Here is a 20,264-nt window from a genome sequence, read left to right as displayed (position 1 = left end):
CTGACATCAAAGCAAATGCATTACAAGAAAAAGATAATTACATCAGCTAATGAAATAAAGACAATGTGGGAGGTACTGAAGGAGGAACCATAGATGAGGAGGAGCAGATAGCTTTAAAAGTAAATGATACTTTTGCAACAGATGTATGTAGTGTGCAGCACTTTTGCATTTCATATCTGTTACCGGAGAGAGAGGGTTGTCAGGCTCAGTAGGTGCTGTCATTCCCAGCTATTCCAAATAACTTCAGTATTATGAAATGACCCCCCTCAACTCTAGGAGAAGTAATGTCATCTGTGAAATGTTTGCAGTCAGAACATTCTAGTATTTATGAAAAAATATCGACAAAGTTAATTGAAGAGTACTCTCCTGAGTTTAGTAACATTTTAAGACATTTGTGTAAGCAGTCATCTGTCACTGGAACATTTCCAGATTGGCTGAAATATGCTGAAGCTAAGCCTCTGTATAAGTAAGAAGATAAAGAAATCTGTCAAAATTCTTGGCTGATCAGTGGAGAAATTTGAAAATCTGTGCCAGACTGGGATTTGAACCCAGGTCTCCTGCTTACTAGACCGATATTCTGACCACTACGCCATCCAAACACAGTGGTCATCACAACTGCACGGAACACCCTTCTGTCAGACCCAAATTCTTAACTTATCCACACACTATTGATTCATTCATGGCATTTTGCTGATTCCCATAAAAGTTAAAGTTTGGTGAGCTTCTGCACTGAAGGGATCATGGCCATCCTCATCTTAATTATAATTATGTACAGGTGAGAACGGCCAATGAGCCCTTCAGTTCAGGTGCACACAAAGCTTGAACTCTTATGGGAGTCAGCAAAATGCCACAAATGATAACATTGATGGGCAAGGGGCAGTACATCAGTAGGATGTGGATAAGTTGAGAATTTGCACTGGAGGGAGGTATGTTAGGTGTCAGAATGACGTAGTGCTCATTTCATCTGCCTAGTAAGCCCAACACCCAGGTTCAAATCCCAGTCCAGCACAAATTTTCATCTTTCGATGTTAATTTAAATCAGTACTCACTGACTGCTAATGTCATTAATCCTTTTGTGGATTACAGGCTATGTGTAATCTTTGATACATGAACTGAGTCTGATTGTGTTAATCACAATATACTTTAAATAAATTAGAATATTATGGTGTATATTTAGAATCTGTCTGACAGGCTGAAGTTAGTATGTGCAAATAATCAGACATCGCAGTTGTTGAAAATAAAACATGGAATACCAAAGGGATCAGTTCATGGACATTTTCTCTCCATTGTGTACATATATGATTTCTCAAGTCACATACCATGTGAGAATGTGCTGTATGCTGATGACACCACACTGATAACAACAGGTGAACAGTTACAAAGTTTTCAATATTATGGTAGGGAAATTATCAAGATGACTAATCACTGGTGTCTAGACAGCCTGCTGTCAATTAATAAAACAAAAATGGAAGAACTTTGAAATAATCTTGGGGTAATGAAATCTGAGAATAAGAATGTAATTGGTAAATGACTATTGTGGGATGGGCACATAAATTACTTATGCAGTAAATTGACAAGAGTTTTATTTTTGTTACATAACTAAGAATATCAGCAAGAATCTACGGTTTTTATTATCCCTTCTTACATTCACATCTGCAACATGGAATGTTGTTGTGGACAAATGCGTGAAAGTCAGCTTTACATTTTTCAGTGATAGAAGAAAGCCATTGATGTAAGTCTGCATCCTAGAGAGAATTGCAGAAGCGAGTTCAGAGCACTTAACATAATGACGGTCCTCATCCTTTACATCTATAGTTGTCTAGTTTATGCTAAAGAAAACATAAACAAACAAACTTAAACTAAGAAATAATGTTCATTTGCACAATACAAGAAATAGCCAGATGATACATTTTCTGTACTCAAGACTTTCCCACATCCACACAATAGCTATTAACACATGAGCCTTAAATTCAACAAATTGTCAAAAACAGCTCACTTGACTCTCTTACACAAGCACAAGAAAGTTTTAGAAACTTTGCTAAGAGAGCGAGAATTTTATTCAGTTGATGAATTCATGACGAGTGCTTTCCAAGAACTGTGCTTTGGGTAGCTGCGTGTGTCAGTAAAATTGCATGTAATAATCATAAAATTAGAATTCTACATTTATATGTACATCACTAAATATATGAGTAATTGCTCCAACTAGTCATAAGTAATCATAAACTGTAAATGTAGAAGTATGTAATTGATATACAGTTGTAATTTAGCATTTATATATCAAGTATTTCAGTTACTAAATATTGATGTTAATAAGTGTATTAGAGCTGACATTGTACTCTTACTAAAATGTATCTTTATTTACTCATAAAGCTGATGTATTAATTGTATTAACTGTACTTTACATGTTGACAAGACCAATTTTATCAAAATACACTGAATGGTTGATAATAAACATTCTAACAGGAAATGTCACAAAATGGTTCAGATTATCTCTCTTTGATAGGAAACAAAGGGTGTTAGTAGGAAAGAGTCCTGTATTAAGTTACCAATTATCATCCAACAGGGAACTAAGTACAAGTGTTGTCCCACAAGGTTGCATCTTAAAGCCCTTACTCTTTCTTGTCAGTATTAATGACCTTTCTTCACTAACGTTATCAGATGCCGTTTTGTTTTGTTTGCAAATGATGCAGACATTATTAGCAGATCAAATATAGTGTTAGAAAGATGAATTAATGAAATTTTCATGGATACACAAATATCATAAACTTGGAAAAGAAACACTTAAAGCACTTTGGGGTCTGTAGGGGGTTTCATCCAAATATATGTTTAAAATACAATGACAATCAACTAAAATAAGTTGACAGTATTAATTTTTTGGCATTACAACTTAATAAATCCAATTTGGAGGCATGTAACTTGAAATCGATGAAGTGCCTAAACAAATTTGAATTTGCAATGCAAAGTTTGTTATACAAAGATGGTGTAAAAATAAAAAAGCTAGCTTAATTTGCTTGCTTTCATTCCTTTTGTCATACAGGATAATTCTTTTGTGGTAACTCATCAAACCAAGCTAAGGTTTTCCAAGTTCAAAAGTAAGTAATGTGAGTTATTTGTAATGCATGTGAATTCAAGACTGTCCCGTAGAGGTGTGTTCAAGAAACTGGGGATACTAACTTCTCCTTTTCAATACATTTATTTCGTATTGAAATTTGTCACTTTGGTCCAGAAGGTGTTCAGTATTTAAGAACAGATATTTTCAATGACTTACCAGCATCCATAAAAAGTTTAGTTACTAATAAAGTTGAGTTTAAGAAAAGCATGAAGGATTTATTGTTGGAAAACTGCTGCTCCATTGATAAATGTATTATTTCAAGCTCATTTATAACTCTTAATGAATGTGCTTTTCATAACTATTACACAGATTTGTTTCTTTATACAGGTTGTGCTTCGGTTGATTGTAAGATCGTTAACCTCCAAATTTCAATTGCACACTAATGCAGAGTTTTAAAGATAAATAATATTGATGAGTGGTAGAACAGAAACATCTCCATATTTTAAAATTATTTTTAATTGGTTTAAGGCATTCAACGTGGCATCCTTCCATTGTGTATATTGAGAAATTACAAAACTGAATGTCACATCATGTATTAATAAATCAGTGACAAAACAATTATCACTTTATTATATTTAACATTTATGAGAAGGGGAGCTGCTACTCACCACATAGTGGAGATGCTGAGTCACAGATAGGCACAACAAAAGCACTATATTTATACAGTCATCAATAGTATTTTTCTGACAATATAAACAATTTATGCAAGCATTAATGAACGTAAAAAGATAACCAAAATTGATAATCTGCTGAGGATAGTTTTATCATTTCCCAAATTAGAGAATATACACATAGGCAAACTTAGGTCTTATGTTTTGTTAGTTATGGCTGTTCACTTCAGCTCTGTATTAGACATTGACCACTTACAGTGGAACAGCCTTAATCACTGAATATACAATTGGGTACAAGGGTATTTTCATAGGAAAATTCTTACAATTTGCTAGTCCATGTTGTTAATGTTTTCATATAGTAAAACCTGGAAAATATTTAGGTATGATTGACTTTATAAGTGTATAAAATTTTTTCCACGTGTATAATTTTCGCACTTTATGCAGTTTTTCGTATTTCAGTTTAAATACATTCTGATGATTTGTGTAAATGAAAGTAATTATTCCCACATTTTTCATCATTTCGTAATAGCTGTCTTGTGAACTGAATTATCTGAAGCACATGATGCTACTTATAAGCAACTGCTACATTAATATGGCAGCTGAAGTTTGTTTTGCTGGTTGCTATGTAGCCAGAAAGCCCCTGTCATGGCCTTGAACATTGTAATCAATAATCCTCAACTGAGTTGACCTGGAAAATGTGTTCTGGACTTGACTGTGCTTGACATATGCTTTTGATTGTGTTGTGAATAAGGTATACCTACATATTGCAAATGCTTTTGCTAAAATCAGCAGTATCTACATATTTTCAAAGTTTATTTTTGGCAATAGTGTTTCTCTACTCGTGATACTGACATCTTGGAACTACTGATTGTTTTGTATCACTGATTCCATAAGATAGTGAAATTGTCACCATTGCGGGTGTCTGAAGTGAAGTGTAGAATGTACTATGTTCATTATTTTCTGTGAGACATATATGTACATATAATGAGTTACAGGAACATCAATATTTCAAGATCCATCACTTTGTTTAATATTTTCTTTTCAAATAGCTATTACTAAACAGTAGAATATATAGAATATATGTAATATTTGAAACACCCTAATAGATTCATCAAATGTTTACATCAAAATGCATACAAACACCAAATTACACTAGAAGGGTCATAGAATAATAATAAAAAATAACGTCAGTGACATCTTCTGTTGACTTTGGCATGCATCCTTGTGGTGAATTTCTAGAATGTGTAAACTGAATAGTGATACAAAATTTTCATATTTTTTTTTTTTTTTTTTTATAGCTGTGATATACTGGTATGATATGTTTTGCTCTTTAGGGACATGTTTTATGAAATTAATTTGGTAACTGTATTTTTATAATACAAATTTCCCTTTGGGGGTATTGGCAGTAGCTATTATACTATTAATAAAGACAGCACATAACTTCTTCTGGCTAGTTGATAGGGTTTTTATTAATATTTTTGTGCATTAAAGTCCAATAACTGTTCTCAAAAGTCAGTTCAAAGTCAGTTTTAAACCAAACCCTATATACTGCAATTCTTGCGACAGTGATTTTAATTTTTATAGCATACTGTGATAAAAAGAGAAATTTTTTAGTAATTTCTGCAGACTTAACTGCTTTCCTCTTTAATGTCTGTTTGAATTACCTTATTCCAGTGGAGATTTTAAAATTGTTATGATATCACCAGTATGTTGTTAACTCTTTGCACATGATGGCTTTTTTGGCTCTTTCACCAATTAAGTACTTACAGACTGTCAGTTTAGGATGTAGGCACAAATGAAATCAAAATGTTAGATTTCTTGCACTATAACTTTTCCATGTCTCTTTGCAACTACTTGATTGATACTGTTGTGGAACTTTTACAAAGAACTTTGCTGCAAATATCATAAAATTGCTTGTATGTTGTATGTAACTATATTTTATAAAATTAATTTATGAGTATAATTTTTCTTTTCCATTTTGTCTTGAGCACCACATTACCAGAACAGTTCTTATCAACATGAAAATCATGTTATAATATCTGTTATCATCATCACAATAATTCAGTTTCATTATATCTATCAAAATGTTACCTTTTAAACAATGAAAACAATTTGAGAAGGATAGACTGCTACTTACTGCTTAGGGGAGATGTTGAATACACACAGAGACAGAGACAGCCTCTGTCATCTCTGGGTACTAACACCCAACTAATTAGCACCTAAAGATGATAATAGCAATGTCTATGTGTGTGTGTTTTGTCTATGTCTGATGGAGGATTTAATCCAGTAACTAAATAATATCTAGTAGTCTTTATTCAGTGTGCCTGTCTGCCACTCAGTGCCTCCTTAAAAAGGTTATCTTTGTGATTTTGCTTTTATGCCATGCTCTTTGACACTCAGGCTAAAACTGTAAGCACATTGCTCATTCATTGTGTGCACTGCATGCTAACTTCAGAGAATTATTGTGGACATTTCAGACTTACTTTGCTTATAATGATTCAATAGAGTCCCTTGGCAGATATATGTTAACTGTTATGTAGTGATGTTTTTCTGTACATCCTTCACCAGTCAATGTATAATCCAAAAATAACACAGCAGAGTACTTATAAAGTTATAGAGATGGATAGAAAAGGAGCACAAACCTATATTCTTCAAGTAATGAGCATGATGTTTTCCTGATAAATTGATCTCCTTAATTTAATTTTGCAGGTTGGTATATATACATGTAATATACTGAAGAAAAACGAATGGGCTCCGCCCCTGTAAACATGAACCGGTATATCACATTAAACCAACTTGGAGATGGAACATATGGCTCCGTGGTTCTGGGTCAGAGAATTGATACTGGGGAGAAGGTTGCTATTAAGAGGTGAGGAAACTTCTTTTGTGATCATTAAAGGACAGTTAGTATTGTGTGATCTCAGTCTGTCCAAAGAAATATTACCATAAACAGTAAGTAAATTCAGACACATAAAGATATATGTACATACCAGCCCTCAAACTGGCATAGTAAGGTATGCCTGATAGTAACATAAAACAGTAAAAAAAATTGAATTTTGAACTTTTAGAATCAGGGGGATCATTTCATAATAAACAGAATAGAAACTAGTGGAAAGAAGATGCGTGGAAAACTGCAATAGGCATTACTGAAATAGCAAGAATGACGTCTTATTGTGTGATTATACAATTGTTGAAATGTGCCTGGAAGCAGCCACATCCTTTAAATATTTGGGGGTACACACAGAGTGATTTAAAGTGGAACAACTACATAAAATGAATCACCCCTAGGCAGATGACAGAATGAGATTCATTGGAAGAAACTACCCATAAAGAGGGTAGCTTAAAAAACTCTCATATGACAAACACCTAAATATTGCCTGTGAATTGTGTTTTATTCATCTCATGATGTACATTTGCAGTCCATTTGGTTTGCGTACAGGAGACATGTCAAAAATTTATAATACAGTTAATAATGATTTTTGCATTAATAAATAGTAGCACTACAGTAAATAATAACACTACGTAAATAATAACACTATGTTCCCGTAACCCTCCTGGTCTCAACCTTCATTAGTCACTGTCCTCACCCATCCAGCCCCCTCCCTGTTCCCATTCCAGCACTACACAGCCGTCATTTCACCGCCACACCCAGTCTATTTCTTTTTATTTCTCTCCTTTCTGCTACTTACCCCCTCCCCCCTTCGCACCTTCTCTCCTGACCTGCGTCTAAACTGTAACACTTCACTGTCCACCACTCCAACCATACTATCCCTCCCCCTCCCCACCCCAGCCGCCTCCTTACCCCCACCCAGTCGCCACTCCCATCATGCACTGCTGTTGCTGCTCGCAGTGTGGTTTCAGTTCTCTGAGACTGCAGATATATGTGCAAGTTGTGTTTGCATTTGCGTGTGTGTGTGTGTGTGTGTGTGTGTGTGTGTGTGTGTGTGTGTGTGTGTCTGGGTCTGGTATTGTTACATTCCATCATGGATTTCCCATTGTTTGATTAACACTATAAGGATATTTCTTGGAATATGCTACACATTGTATCCTGATCAAATTTCCAGTTTGTCCTGCATGAATTCATCCACTAAGTAATAACACTTCAGTGTCAGTACCTCATATAGCCTTCTTTCAAGTGAACCTAAATTATCTGCTCAACTTGTTCCCTTTTAATTTATTACAAATTTTCAATCCCGTGTATTGAGGTCCCTGAGAATACAGTCTGAGGTAGCGGGTGGGGAACATAAAATTTTCATTGTTTCTAGTATCATGTAAATGGACAAAATGGTTTCCCTCAAATAATTCATGCCTGTTGTACAATAATATAATAACCTCATATATGTATAAGGATGGCATATTTAATATTTTAAGTTTTCTAAATAATGGTCGACATGATTTATTTTCTGTATTTTTAGTATCATCACTATGTTTGACGAGTTACCCCAAAAAAACAATACCATACCTAATCATGGATTCGAAGTAGCTTGTATATGCTACTTTTTGTGTGTCCATGTCAGTTGCAGTTGACAATATTTGCATTGCAAATGCAAAGTTGCTAATTTTGTTTGCTAGGAATTCAATGTGTGCGTGCCAGATCAAATTTTTATCTACATTTAAACCGAAGAATTTGACTGAGTCAACTTCTATATCTTGGTTGTTGTGTACAATCTTAATCTGCTCACATTTTGACTATTTGGTTTTGAACTTAGATATGTTTAGATTCAACCCATTTAGCTGAAACCAAGTTTCCAAGTTACTAAGGGTACTGATCACATATTTGAGAATTTTTTCCAAATCCTGATCTTCAAGAAAGACAGAAGTATCATCTGTGAACAGATCTGATGGGGAGGTTTGCTTAGTAATTGTAAAAAAACATTACAGAGTTGCTCATCCAACCCCAGCAGCAGATGCTGCAAGAGAGGTGTTGTGTATCATGGTGTGATTTTTCTGTTAAAATCCCAAGAGTGTACATTCGTAGAAGAGTCAACCAATAAAGTGCTTCCCCTTTCGTATATCTCGTGAAAAGATCCTGAACGTAAAATTAGAGGGACTCAAGCTCACAGAGAAGCTTACCAACAATTGTTTTTCCCCAACAATTGTTTTTCCTGTGCACTATTCACAACTGGAACAGTGAAGGGAGGAAGTACACACTACAGGATGGCTTGTGGAATATAAATGTAGATGTAGAAAATAATTAATAATACTTCCATCTTCTGTTCTTCCTGTGTAGCAATTTTCCTTTAATATTGTACATAGGAATACGTAATGCTTCCTTTCGTGCTCAGTTCAAGAAGTGGTTGGCAATAGAGCTCCATTTTTTGCATCGTTCTACTCTTTTATTCATTCTCACATGGGAATTACAGGTGTCTTTTATAATTTGAGCTATGTATTTATGTTATGATCTTCATTTAGCTCTTATTCCATTGACATACCTCCATATTATTGTATTTAGGATCTCTTCCAGACTCAACAGATGAACAATAAACTGTTTATCTTTTTACAGTAGTGTTCCATGAACTTTTCTCCTATCCCACTGTTTTGAAAACTTGTTCAACTTCATGATGTTATCAGTCCATTTGGTTTTCATGATGCACTTGTAACACATCATCTCCAAAAACATCAATCTTTTCTTCAATCTGAAGAGTCTCGCAGGCATACAACACCACATTCTAACAAACCATGTGTTTTTAGAACCCTTTTCCTGATTCATGTGCTGTTACTTTTTGAGGTTAGGCACATTTTGCTTTGGCATTTCTGCCTCTTACTTTTTATGCTTCTTCCATCTCTATTTATCTTGCTTGTTAAATAAATAAATAAATAAATAAAAAAGAGAACTTGTAATTGTGTTTTGGCTTGCCCTCCTTTGTCACAAACCATCACTTTCATTTTCGATTTGTTTATTTTCTTGTTACATTCATTTCTTATATTTTCATCCATTTTATTTGACATGACTTCAAGTTCTTTTTCTGTTTCAGCTAAAACAACTAAGTTTAAACTAAAACAACTATGTCGTCAGCATAGCTCAGCATATTTATTCTTTTGCCTCTTATTACACCTGTCTCCAACTGTTCTCCAACTTTTTAAAGTGCCTCCTCTATGTATAGATTAAACATAAATGGTTCTAGTGCACATCATTGCTAGATCTTGTTTTTGTAAAGGTTCTGTGACACTTTTCAGTCTCTTTAGTCTATTCCTACTTTCTTCAACATTCCTATCTTCTTTTCGCTTTTCACACTATAAATGCTTTCTATATATCTACAAATGTTATGTACCATGTTTAATTCCTTTCCAACTATTTCTCTGTGACTAATTTTAAAGCTAAAATTCTTTCTCTAATACGTCATTTTTTCAGAAGTTGAACTGAGAGTGCAGCTTCACCTTTTTCTTGCATTGGTTTGAAGATGATGTTTATTATTTTTGATTCATGCTTGATGAGGCTATACGTTTGGTCATGTTTGCATTTTAAAGGATTTGCCATTTGGGGATGGGATTTATCAGGTTTATCTCAAAATCTGTGGCAGTTTTCCCGCAGACATCCTCAACATATTTTTGTGTTTTTTCCTTGCTTCTCTGTTACCTCAGCTTTTTGTGCTTTTGTACTTCTGTTGCTATTTCTCTCTTTTTTGTTTTTGAGCTCTTTGGTTTCTATCTTTGTTCCATAATGTTCAAACATTCAGAAGTAGTAGGTTCTTTTTGTTTCTTTTTCTTTTTCTTGCCTACTATTTCTTGCTGTTGCTAAGTTGCCTGTTTTTCTTGACCTGTTGCTTCCTCGGGTGTCATTAGAGTCTCCTGCATGTGTTATCTTGTCCGTTTGCTGTTGATATGGTTCCACTGTGTGTTTGTTAAATCCCATTTTTATATGCTATTCTTAATTTTTTTTTTTTTTAAATTTAGACCAAATTTTCATCATTACCAGTATGTGGTCACTTCCCAAGTCACATCCTGGTTAGGATCTACTAAGAGTCAAATTGTTTTTAGAATATCTATTTAACAATCACGAAGTCAATTTGGTATCTCTAGATATTTTTCAGGTGTCTGTTGGTGCTGGCTAAAAAAGGTGTCCTGGATGCATAGGTTATGTTTTTGGAAAAATTCTGTTTGTCTCCCCTTTCATTCCCTGACCCCAGTAAAAATTTTGCAACCATCTTTCCTTCCTCTCCATTTCTATCTACAGTATTCATATCACTCGGCAAGATAAAGCTTTCATCTCCCTTAGTCTGCTAATTCACCATATATCATATTGATTTCTCCTTCTTCTTGTACTGTTGTTGACATTTGTATCTTGATTATAACTGCATAATGCTGTAAAGTCATAGATCTTTGCTGTTTGATCCCAGCAGCTTTCGTGCAAGTACTTTTCGTCTCTAGTTTATGTTATTCAGATATGCTGATGGGGTAATGTATCCGAACATTATCTTAAAACTACTATAATTTTTCCTCTTTCTTAAATTTTTCTTCATTTTGTAAAATCTTTTCGTATTCTGTCTTTTTTAATTTGCACTTCTTTTCTCTTCATGAGCCTTTTTTTAGCCTTATTTTAGCTCCTCTTACAATTATTGTTGACCTTTTGCACATGTCATGTTTGCAAATTGTTGAGCATTTCAATCAGTTTGCCCATATACCCATTACTGGGAGCTTGAATGACATCTCTTTCCGTTTGGTACCTTTTCATTTCTTTATAGATATACATTTGCTTCTTTCTGCTGGATAGAATAACTCTGTTAGTGAAATCTTTTTGGGTCATCAGCTGAGTCATGATGTCATGTTGTTGCTCGATGAAATCTTTTCAAGTTATCAGCTGAGTCATGGCTTCCTGTTGTCAACCAATTTGTGGTGTGCCTTGTCACTTGGCTGATAATCCTAGAAGATTTCATCAATAATTTGTCAAGAAAGCCAACATACCCATGGAAACTTTGGTACTGACAACGTTGCTTTAACCTTGACCCTGTATATGCTTTTACTATTTACATTTCAGATGTAGCAAGGTAGAATAGCTTCACTTGCTATAGCCGCACTTATTAAATATATATCTTTTTCTGCCCCCCCCCCCCCCTCTCACTCTCTCTCTCTCTCTCTCTCTCTCTCTCTCTCTCTCTCTCTCTCTCTCTCATGTGAATGTACGAAACCTCAAAACTTTTATCCCTGCTGTGTTTTTCAAAGCTGAAGTGTTCACCATATATTGTATTTGCTTATAAAGATATTTAAAACTTAAATTTCATGAAAACCAGATGCCAAAATTCAAACCCATTCTAATAGTTTGTTTTAGGATTGGCATATCTTATTAGAAAGCCCTAACTCAAAAAAACACCCTTAAATAATGGAAAGTCCAAGATGGAATAACAACAACTGGAATGGATAGGTTGCTATGCACCACATAGAGGAGGCATTGAGTTGCAGACACAATGAACAGGCTGCTAAACTTTTAGGTTTTAGGCCAAAAGTCCTTCTTCATAAGCAGAGAACACGAACACGAACACACACACACACACACACACACACACACACACACACACACACAAGGAAAAGTTAACAATACTAGGAAAATGATATATTGCTACTCATCATAAAAGTGACCTGTTGAGTTGCTGACAGGCACACTGAAAATTATAGCTTTCAGTCAAAGCCTTCAAAGAAAACACACACACATTCACACAAGCAAGCACAGATCATGCACACATGACCGCTCCCATCAGCAACTCCAAGCAGAATGTGACTGTCATGTGAATAACAATCTGGAGTGGGTCAGGGAAGGGGGAGTGATAGCAGGGTATGGATGGGCAGCAAACAAAGAGGGTGAAGGAATGTGAAAAGGGAGGTTGTGATAGGATGAAGGTACAGAAACTACTGGGTGGAGGGTGTGGGAGTTACCGTAGGTTGAGCCTGGAAAAATTTTGGAAGCAGAGAATGTGTTGTAAGGATAACTCCCACCTGCACAGTTCAGAAAAGCTGGTGGTAGAGGGGAGGATCCAGATGGTCCGTGTTGTGAAGCAGGGATTGAAATCAAGCCTGTTATGTTCAGATGCATGCTGTGTCACAGGACGGTCTACTCTGCTGTCGGCCACAGTTTGGCAGTGGCCGTTCATCCTGGTGGACAGCTGGTTGGTAGTCATACCAATGTAAAAGACTGTGCAATGGTTGCAGCAGAGCTGTTGTTAAACTTCCCACCAAAATCTTCAGCCCTCCAGAAGTTTCAGCCCTATTCAAAGACCTCATCATTAGCCCTACACCCTAGTTTAACCATGTTGGACTTATCAAAGACCTACTTTTCTTCTCCTGATCCATGCAATGGAAACACTTCTTTGGCACCAAACCCTCCAACAAAGCCAACATAATTCTAACATTGAACCCTGCCTCTCCCAGTTCATACCACTGTGCAGCCCAACTCCCCCCCTCCCACCTAACTACCCTCTGGTCATCTTTCAGGAATTCCATACACCCAGCTTGACCTCACTTGGTTTAAAGCAAGGAAGTTAGCATTCTGTGACTTTCCAAATTAGAATATTTTTTTTATATATCTTCTTCTTAAATTTGCTTAAAAGAAAGCCCAAGAGTATGTGTGTGTGTGTCAACCAAATTTGAACATATAGAGAGAGACATTTAAAGCAAAACATCAGCCAGGTCTCCAGTACTTTTGGGTTATTATTATGTTTTTTTAGTTCTCTATTGTTTTAAGAGTTATTTACAAAATACACATTTTCCCAAGGATTGCACCATTTACAAAAACCGAGATGAAATGAAAATATTTTATTTCTTAACACATATGATGTACTTCCTTACTTTACTTTTTTGCGTCAGGATCTGTGAATTTTTTGGCCCAATACTGGGCTAAGTCGAAAGCTTCAGTACAATTTTGGCATATTAGAAGATGTTGCATGTTTTTTATTTCTCCACAGTTGTATTTATTATCATCAGGTTCTAATAGGCTCCATTTTATCAAATTGATTTTTATATGGGCTACACCAATTCTGATACAGTTTAGCATTTTTTGTAATTTGCAGTTTAATTCAACACCACTTTGTAGATGTTCTAAAATAGGGTATCTGACTGGGGTATCATCCAAGATGTAATTGAGGAACAGAATTCTTGATTTTAGTCTTTTTAATTTATATTGATCTTCTTTGCATGTGCCAATATAGACCATATAGGACACGTGTACTCAGCTGCAGAAAAGCAAAGTACTAAAGCAGTGGTTCTAAGCACAGTCTGTGCTATGTATGAACTGATCTGTGCACTCAAGGATAGATTCATTCCAGTTAATGTGCAGCTTTATATTTGATAGGTGTGTGTACAGGTGAAAAGTGCAAACTTTCATTTTCATGGGATGTGGTTTGAGAGAGTTGTCATGGCACTATTTTAACATAGCTTCTAGGGTATTCTTCAACATGACCTCTACTTCAACAAACGTTCTTCTTCTACCCAAATCATCAGCATAGAGAAAATGTCTTGTATTTTTGGTATTTTTGGGTACTGGCTGATTGTTCGTATGTATATTGAACAGGATGGGAGCTAGAACACTTCCATAAGCAAGGCCATTTTTCTGATTCCTCCAGTGCCTTTTTATCCCTTTTAGGGTGATGTAGAATTGTCAGTTTTTCAGCAAGGATTCTATGATTTTTACTAGTTGATGGTCCCTGGTACTATGATAGATTTTGAGTAATAGTTTTCGGTGGTTTATTGTATCACAGGTGGCAGGCACTTAGATCAACCAGAGTCCAGCCCATTATTAATTTATTTTCATAATCCTCAATATGCTCTGTGAGTGCCAGAATCTGGCCAGTACAATATTTACATGGCCTGAAGCCAACTTGCTGCAAGGTTAACTTTGAATCAATTATGTTATTGATTCAATTAAGGATCACCCTTTCATACAGTCTGAAGAGGTGGCACAGGAAGGATATGGGCTGACAGTTGCTACGTGAGACAGGCTTTTTTTCCTGGTTTCATGAGTGTTATTACTGTGGACTTCCTCCACAGTTTAGGAATTTTAAAGGTTTTGTGCAGTGGTTAAATAGGCTTAACACCCAATTTTTGGCATTCGATTCGGTCTGAGATACTTTACCTGTTCCACACCCACCCACCCACCCACCCTCCCACACACACACACACACACACACACACACACACACACACACACACACACAAATCATCAACACCAGCCGCCTTTGTGTTTTATACTCTCATTGAGTTTGCTCTTTGTGAAAGGAGAGAAGAAGTTGTGGATTTCTGTGTGGATATCACATTTAACTTGCTTTACTCATATTTTTTGTTGGGCTTGCCATTCGGTAGTAGTTGGTGTGCAATTTCATTGGGTGTTACTCTAGCCATTTCTTTTGGGTCCCCATTGAGCTTTCTGATGAGACTCGATGCAGTTTTGCTGCTATGCAACATGTCCATTTTCTCCAACATTTCGACCCATTTCTTTCATCTTATTTCACTTAGTGCTGTTGTGAGAATTGTGCACAAGCTATTGTCTCATCACTGAAAAGATCATTTGAGTACAACTCTTCAAATTTCACTAATATGTTTTTGTTACCTTCAGAGAGTCCTGGTATGAAGTTGTGTCTCCAATCTTTTGGAATCTGCTTTTTTGACACTTTATGGAGAATTTGTAAAAAAAAAAAAAAAAAAAAAATGTAGTTTTCAGGAATGGATTTGTCTTGTTAATTTCTTTGTCTAATTCCCTGAAGAAATCCATCCATATGGCTTTTGTGAAACTGAACCCTCTTTGAAAGGATGTGTTAGCAGACTTGTCTGCCGAGAAGACCTGAATTGCAGTGGGACTATGTTGAGTTCTTGGAAGGGCTTCATATACATTTTTAGCAAATTAGTTTTGGATATTACTGCTAACAAAGCAGTTGTCAGGGTTTGAAGCCTCATTTCCAAATTTTGTTCATGAAGGAGTAGGGCAGCTTTGAGTCATGTAGGAGAAAGAAGTTATTCACTTCCATTCATTCTTCTAGCAACTGGCCATTGCCATCAGTTTTGTTGTATCCCCAGTTTCTCCTATGGCAGTTGAAAGTTGAAGTCATCTTCGATAAACTGTTTCTTTTGGCTTTTGAAGTCATCTGGCATGATAAGCTTAAGGTTTTCATCTGGTGGCTTATATACTGATGTTACTGTGAAGGTGTTCACTCAATAGTTAAGATCTCAGTTTCCATTTACTGCTGTTTTCCCTGTGGAAGTTAAGGCCAGGTCAGGTCTAATGAAAATTGCACTACCATTATTGTGTGGTACCTCTGGCTAAATGCATTACATTAATTCGGGGCCTGTGTGCTGCTTCATCTCTGTGGATTTCCTTTATACACAGTACATCCCATTTATGCATTTGAAATAGCTGCAAAATTATGTTTTGTTTGTTCTTTGTTATTCCCTTGACATTCAGGCTAGCAATAGTCAGAGATGGCTCTAAGAAGTGCCTGTTATTTGATTTTCTCTGGTGATGGAAGGATTGGCAGATGCCCTCACAGATGTCATTTCCACGGAGCATCAGCATTTTCTAGTCTTATAGTGGCATGCAGCTTTACTGTATCGTTAAATGATGATGGCGTCCTCTTGGGTAAAATATTCCGGAGGTAAAACAGTCCCCCATTCGGATCTCCGGGCGGGGACTACTCAGGAAGACGACGTTATCAGGAGAAAGAAAACTGGCGGTCTACGGGTCGGAGTGTGGAACGTCAGATCCCTTAATCGGGCAGGTAGGTTAGAAAATTTAAAAAGGGAAATGGATAGGTTAAAGTTAGATATAATGGGAATTAGTGAAGTTCGGTGGCAGGAGGAATAAGACTTCTGGTCAGGTGAATACAGGGTTATAAATACAAAATCAAATAGGGGTAATGCAGGAGTATGTTTAATAATGAATAAAAAAATGGGAGTGTGGGTAAGCTACTACAAACAGTATAGTAAACGCATTATTGTGGCCAAGATAGACACGAAGCCCATGTCTACTACAGTAGTACAAGTTTATATGCCAGTGAGCTATGCAGATGATGAAGAAATTGAAGAAATGTATGATGAGATAAAAGAAATTATTCAGATAGTGAAGGGAGACGAAAATTTAATAGTCATGGAATATGATAGTAGGAAAAGGAAGAGAAGGAAACATAGTAGGTGAATATGGATTGGGGGGAAGAAATGAAAGATGAAGCCATCTGGTAGAATTTTGCACAGAGCATAACTTAATCATAGCTAACACTTGGATCAAGAATCATAAAAGAAGGTTGTATACATAGAAGAAGCCTGGAGATACTGACAGGATTCAGATAGATTATATAATGGTTAGACAGAGATTTAGGAACCAGGTTTTAAATTGTAAGACATTTCCAGGAGCAGATGTGGACTCTGACCACAATCTATTGGTTATGTACTGTAGATTAAAACTGAAGAAACTGCAAAAAGGTGGCAATTTAAGGAGATGGGACCTGGATAAACTGACTAAACCAGAGGTTGTACAGAGTTTCAGGGAGAGCATAAGGGAGCAATTGACAAGAACGGGCGAAAGAAATACAGTAGAAGAAGAATGGATAGCTTTGTGGGATGAAATAGTGAAGGCAGCAGAGGATCAAATAGGTAAAAAGACGAGGGTTAGTAGAAATCCTTGGGTAACAGAAGAAATATTGAATTTAATTGATGAAAGGAGAAAATATAAAAATGCAGTAAATGAAGCAGGCAAAAAGGAATACAAACGTCTCAAAAATGATATCGAAAGGAAGTTCAAAATGGCTAAGCAGGGATGGCTATAGGACAAATGTAAGGATGTAGAGGCTTATCTCACTAGGGGTAAGATAGATACTGTCTACAGGACAATTAAAGAGACCTTTGGTGAAAAGAGAACCGAAACCCAGTTCTAAGCAAAGAAGGGAAAGCAGAAAGGTGGAAGAAGTATATAGAGGGTCTATACAAGGGCGATGTACTTGAGGGCAATATTATGGAAATGGAAGAGTATGTAGATGAAGATGAAATGGGAGATATGGTACTGCGTGAAGAGTTTGACAGAGCACTCAAAGACCTAAGTCAAAACAAGGCCCCGGGAATAGACAACATCCCATTAGAACTAATGACACCCTTGGGAGAACCAGGCCTAACAAAACTCTACCATTTTGTGAGCAAGCTGTATGAGACAGGCGAAATACCCTCAGACTTCAAGAAGAATATAATGATTCCAATCCCAAAGAAAGCAGGTGTTGACAGATGTGAAAATTACCGAGCTATCAGTTTAATAAGTCACTGCTGCAAAATACTAACGCGAATTCTTTACAGATGAATGGAAAAACTGGTAGAAGCCAACCTTGGGGAAGATCAGTTTGGATTCCGTAGCAATGTTGGAACATGTGAGGCAATACTGACCCTACGGCTTATCTTAGAAGCTAGATTAAGAAAAGGCAAACCTGCATTTCTTGTATTTGTAGACTTAGGGAAAGCTTTTGACAATGTTGACTGGAATACTCTCTTTCAAATTCTGACGGTGGTAGGGGCAAAATACAGGGAGCGAAAGGCTATTTACAATTTGTACAGAAACCAGATGGCAGTTACAAGAGTCGAGGGACATGAAAGGGAAGCAGTGGTTGGGAATGGAGTGAGACAGGGTTGTAGCCTCTCCCCAATGTTATTCAATCTGTATATTGACCAAACAGTAAAGGAAACAAAAGAAAAATTCGGAGTAGGTATTAAAACCCATGGAGAAGAAATAAAAACTTTAAGGTTCGCCAATGACATTGTAATTCTGTCAGAGACAGCAAAGGACTTGGAAGAGCAGTTGAATGGAGTGGACAGTGTCTTGAAAGGAGGATATAAGTTGAACATCAACAAAAGCAAAATGAGGATAATGGAATGTAGTCAAGTTAACTCGGGTGATGCTGAGGGAATTAGAGTAAGAAATGAGACACTTAAAGTAGTAAAGGAGTTTTGCTATTTGGGGAGCAAAATAACTGATGATGGTCGAAGTAGAGAGGATATAAAATGTAGACTGGCAATGGCAAGGAAAGCATTTCTGAAGAAGAGAAATTTGTTAACATCGAGTATAGATTTAAGTGTCAGGAAGTCGTTTCTGAAAGTATTTGTATGGAGTGTAGCCATGTATGAAAGTGAAACATGGACGATAAATATTTTGGACAAGAAGAGAATAGAATCTTTCGAAATCTGGTGCTACAAAAGAATGCTGAAGATTAGATGGGTAGATCACATAACTAATGAGGAGGTATTGAATAGAATTGGGGAGAAGAGGAGTTTGTGGCACAACTTGACTAGAAGAAGGGATCGATTGGTAGGACACGTTCTGAGGCATCAAGGGATCACCGGTTTAGTATTGGAGGGCAGCATGGAGGGAGAACAAGAAATGAATATACTAAACAGATTCAGAAGGATGGAGGCTGCAGTACGTACTGGGAGATGAAGCAGCTTGCACAGGATAGAATAGCATGGAGAGCTGCATCAAACCAGTCTCAGGACTGACGACCACAACGACAGTGGCTTCAAGTGAAAATGCGTACTTGGAGGCTCCTTCTGTGCTCCTCACATATGATATAGTGGCCTAACAAATATTTTTTCCAGAGAAATTCTTGATCATGAATGTCCTATATGATTTGAGATGAAACTGCCAAGCCGTGAATGAGTGGCCCCTCTGTCACTCGACACCAGCCCGGACTGGAACCACAGAACCACATCTTTTGATTATCTATCATCATACCCTGAAATGATGGACAATGTACCCAAGATCCTTCCCGCTCCTCCTAAAATGGTGTTCTAACCTACACAACATCATTGTCCATCCTTACGCCACTCCCAATCCCAGCCCCTTGCCACAGGGATCATATCCCTTGGAAGTCCCAGGTGCAAGACCTACACAGTCTACCCAAGCAGCATTTCTTAGACCAGTCCTGTCACAGGCTTACACCATCAAAGCCAGGTTCACCTGTGAAAGAAGCCATGTTGTATACCAGTTCTGCTGCAACCATTGCACAGCTTTTTATATTCATATGACTACCAACCAGCTGTCCACCAGGATGAATGGCCACTGTAAAACTGTGACCAAGAACAAAGTAGACCACACTATGACACATGCAGCTGAACATAACATGCTTGACTTCAATGGCTGTGTCACTATCCGAACTATCTGGATCATCCCCTGCATCACCAGCTTTTCTGATCTGTGCAGCTGGGAGTTATTCTTACAACACATTCTCCACTCCCAAAATTATCCCAGCCTCAACCTACGGTAACCTTCTGTCTCCACAGCCTCCACCCAACAGTTCCCACCCCCTTGTCCTATCACCTCCTCATTTTTCATATTCCTTCACCCTCTTTGTGTACTGCCCTCTGCCAAAGCACCTGCTCATCCTTTCCATTATCTGCTGCCACCTCCCCCTCCCCCTCCCCTTTCTCCTGAAACCCCTCCTCCCATCGCTGCACCTGGCAGTCTCTAGTTCCTGCACACCCCACCAAAAAGTGTCCTTTCTCTGCATCCATATCGTGCTACCACTGTCCCTTCCCCAGCCCACTGCAGACTACTATTCATGTGACAGTTGCTTTCTAGTAGGATATGCCAG

The 20,264-nt window shown here is 37.0% G+C and overlaps 1 protein-coding gene across 3 annotated transcripts in view; it reads left to right on the top strand.

The window, feature by feature from the left end:
• LOC126474136 (serine/threonine-protein kinase dyf-5) overlaps positions 1–20,264 on the top strand; it is a 283,860-nt gene that overhangs the window by 41,065 nt on the left and 222,531 nt on the right. For 2 of the 3 annotated variants that reach the window (XM_050101575.1, XM_050101573.1), the window contains one exon: positions 6,433–6,592. In XM_050101575.1, coding sequence (XP_049957532.1) covers positions 6,471–6,592 — 122 coding nt within the window. In that variant the 5' untranslated portion in view covers positions 6,433–6,470. Of the gene's footprint in view, positions 1–4,373; positions 4,475–6,432; positions 6,593–20,264 lie in introns of those variants that run through there. The other variant, XM_050101574.1, reaches the window with a different exon arrangement.

This window comes from Schistocerca serialis, chromosome 4, assembly GCF_023864345.2.
Source record: "Schistocerca serialis cubense isolate TAMUIC-IGC-003099 chromosome 4, iqSchSeri2.2, whole genome shotgun sequence".
Lineage (NCBI taxonomy): Eukaryota > Metazoa > Arthropoda > Insecta > Orthoptera > Acrididae > Schistocerca > Schistocerca serialis.
This window is presented reverse-complemented; position numbering and strand designations above follow the sequence as displayed.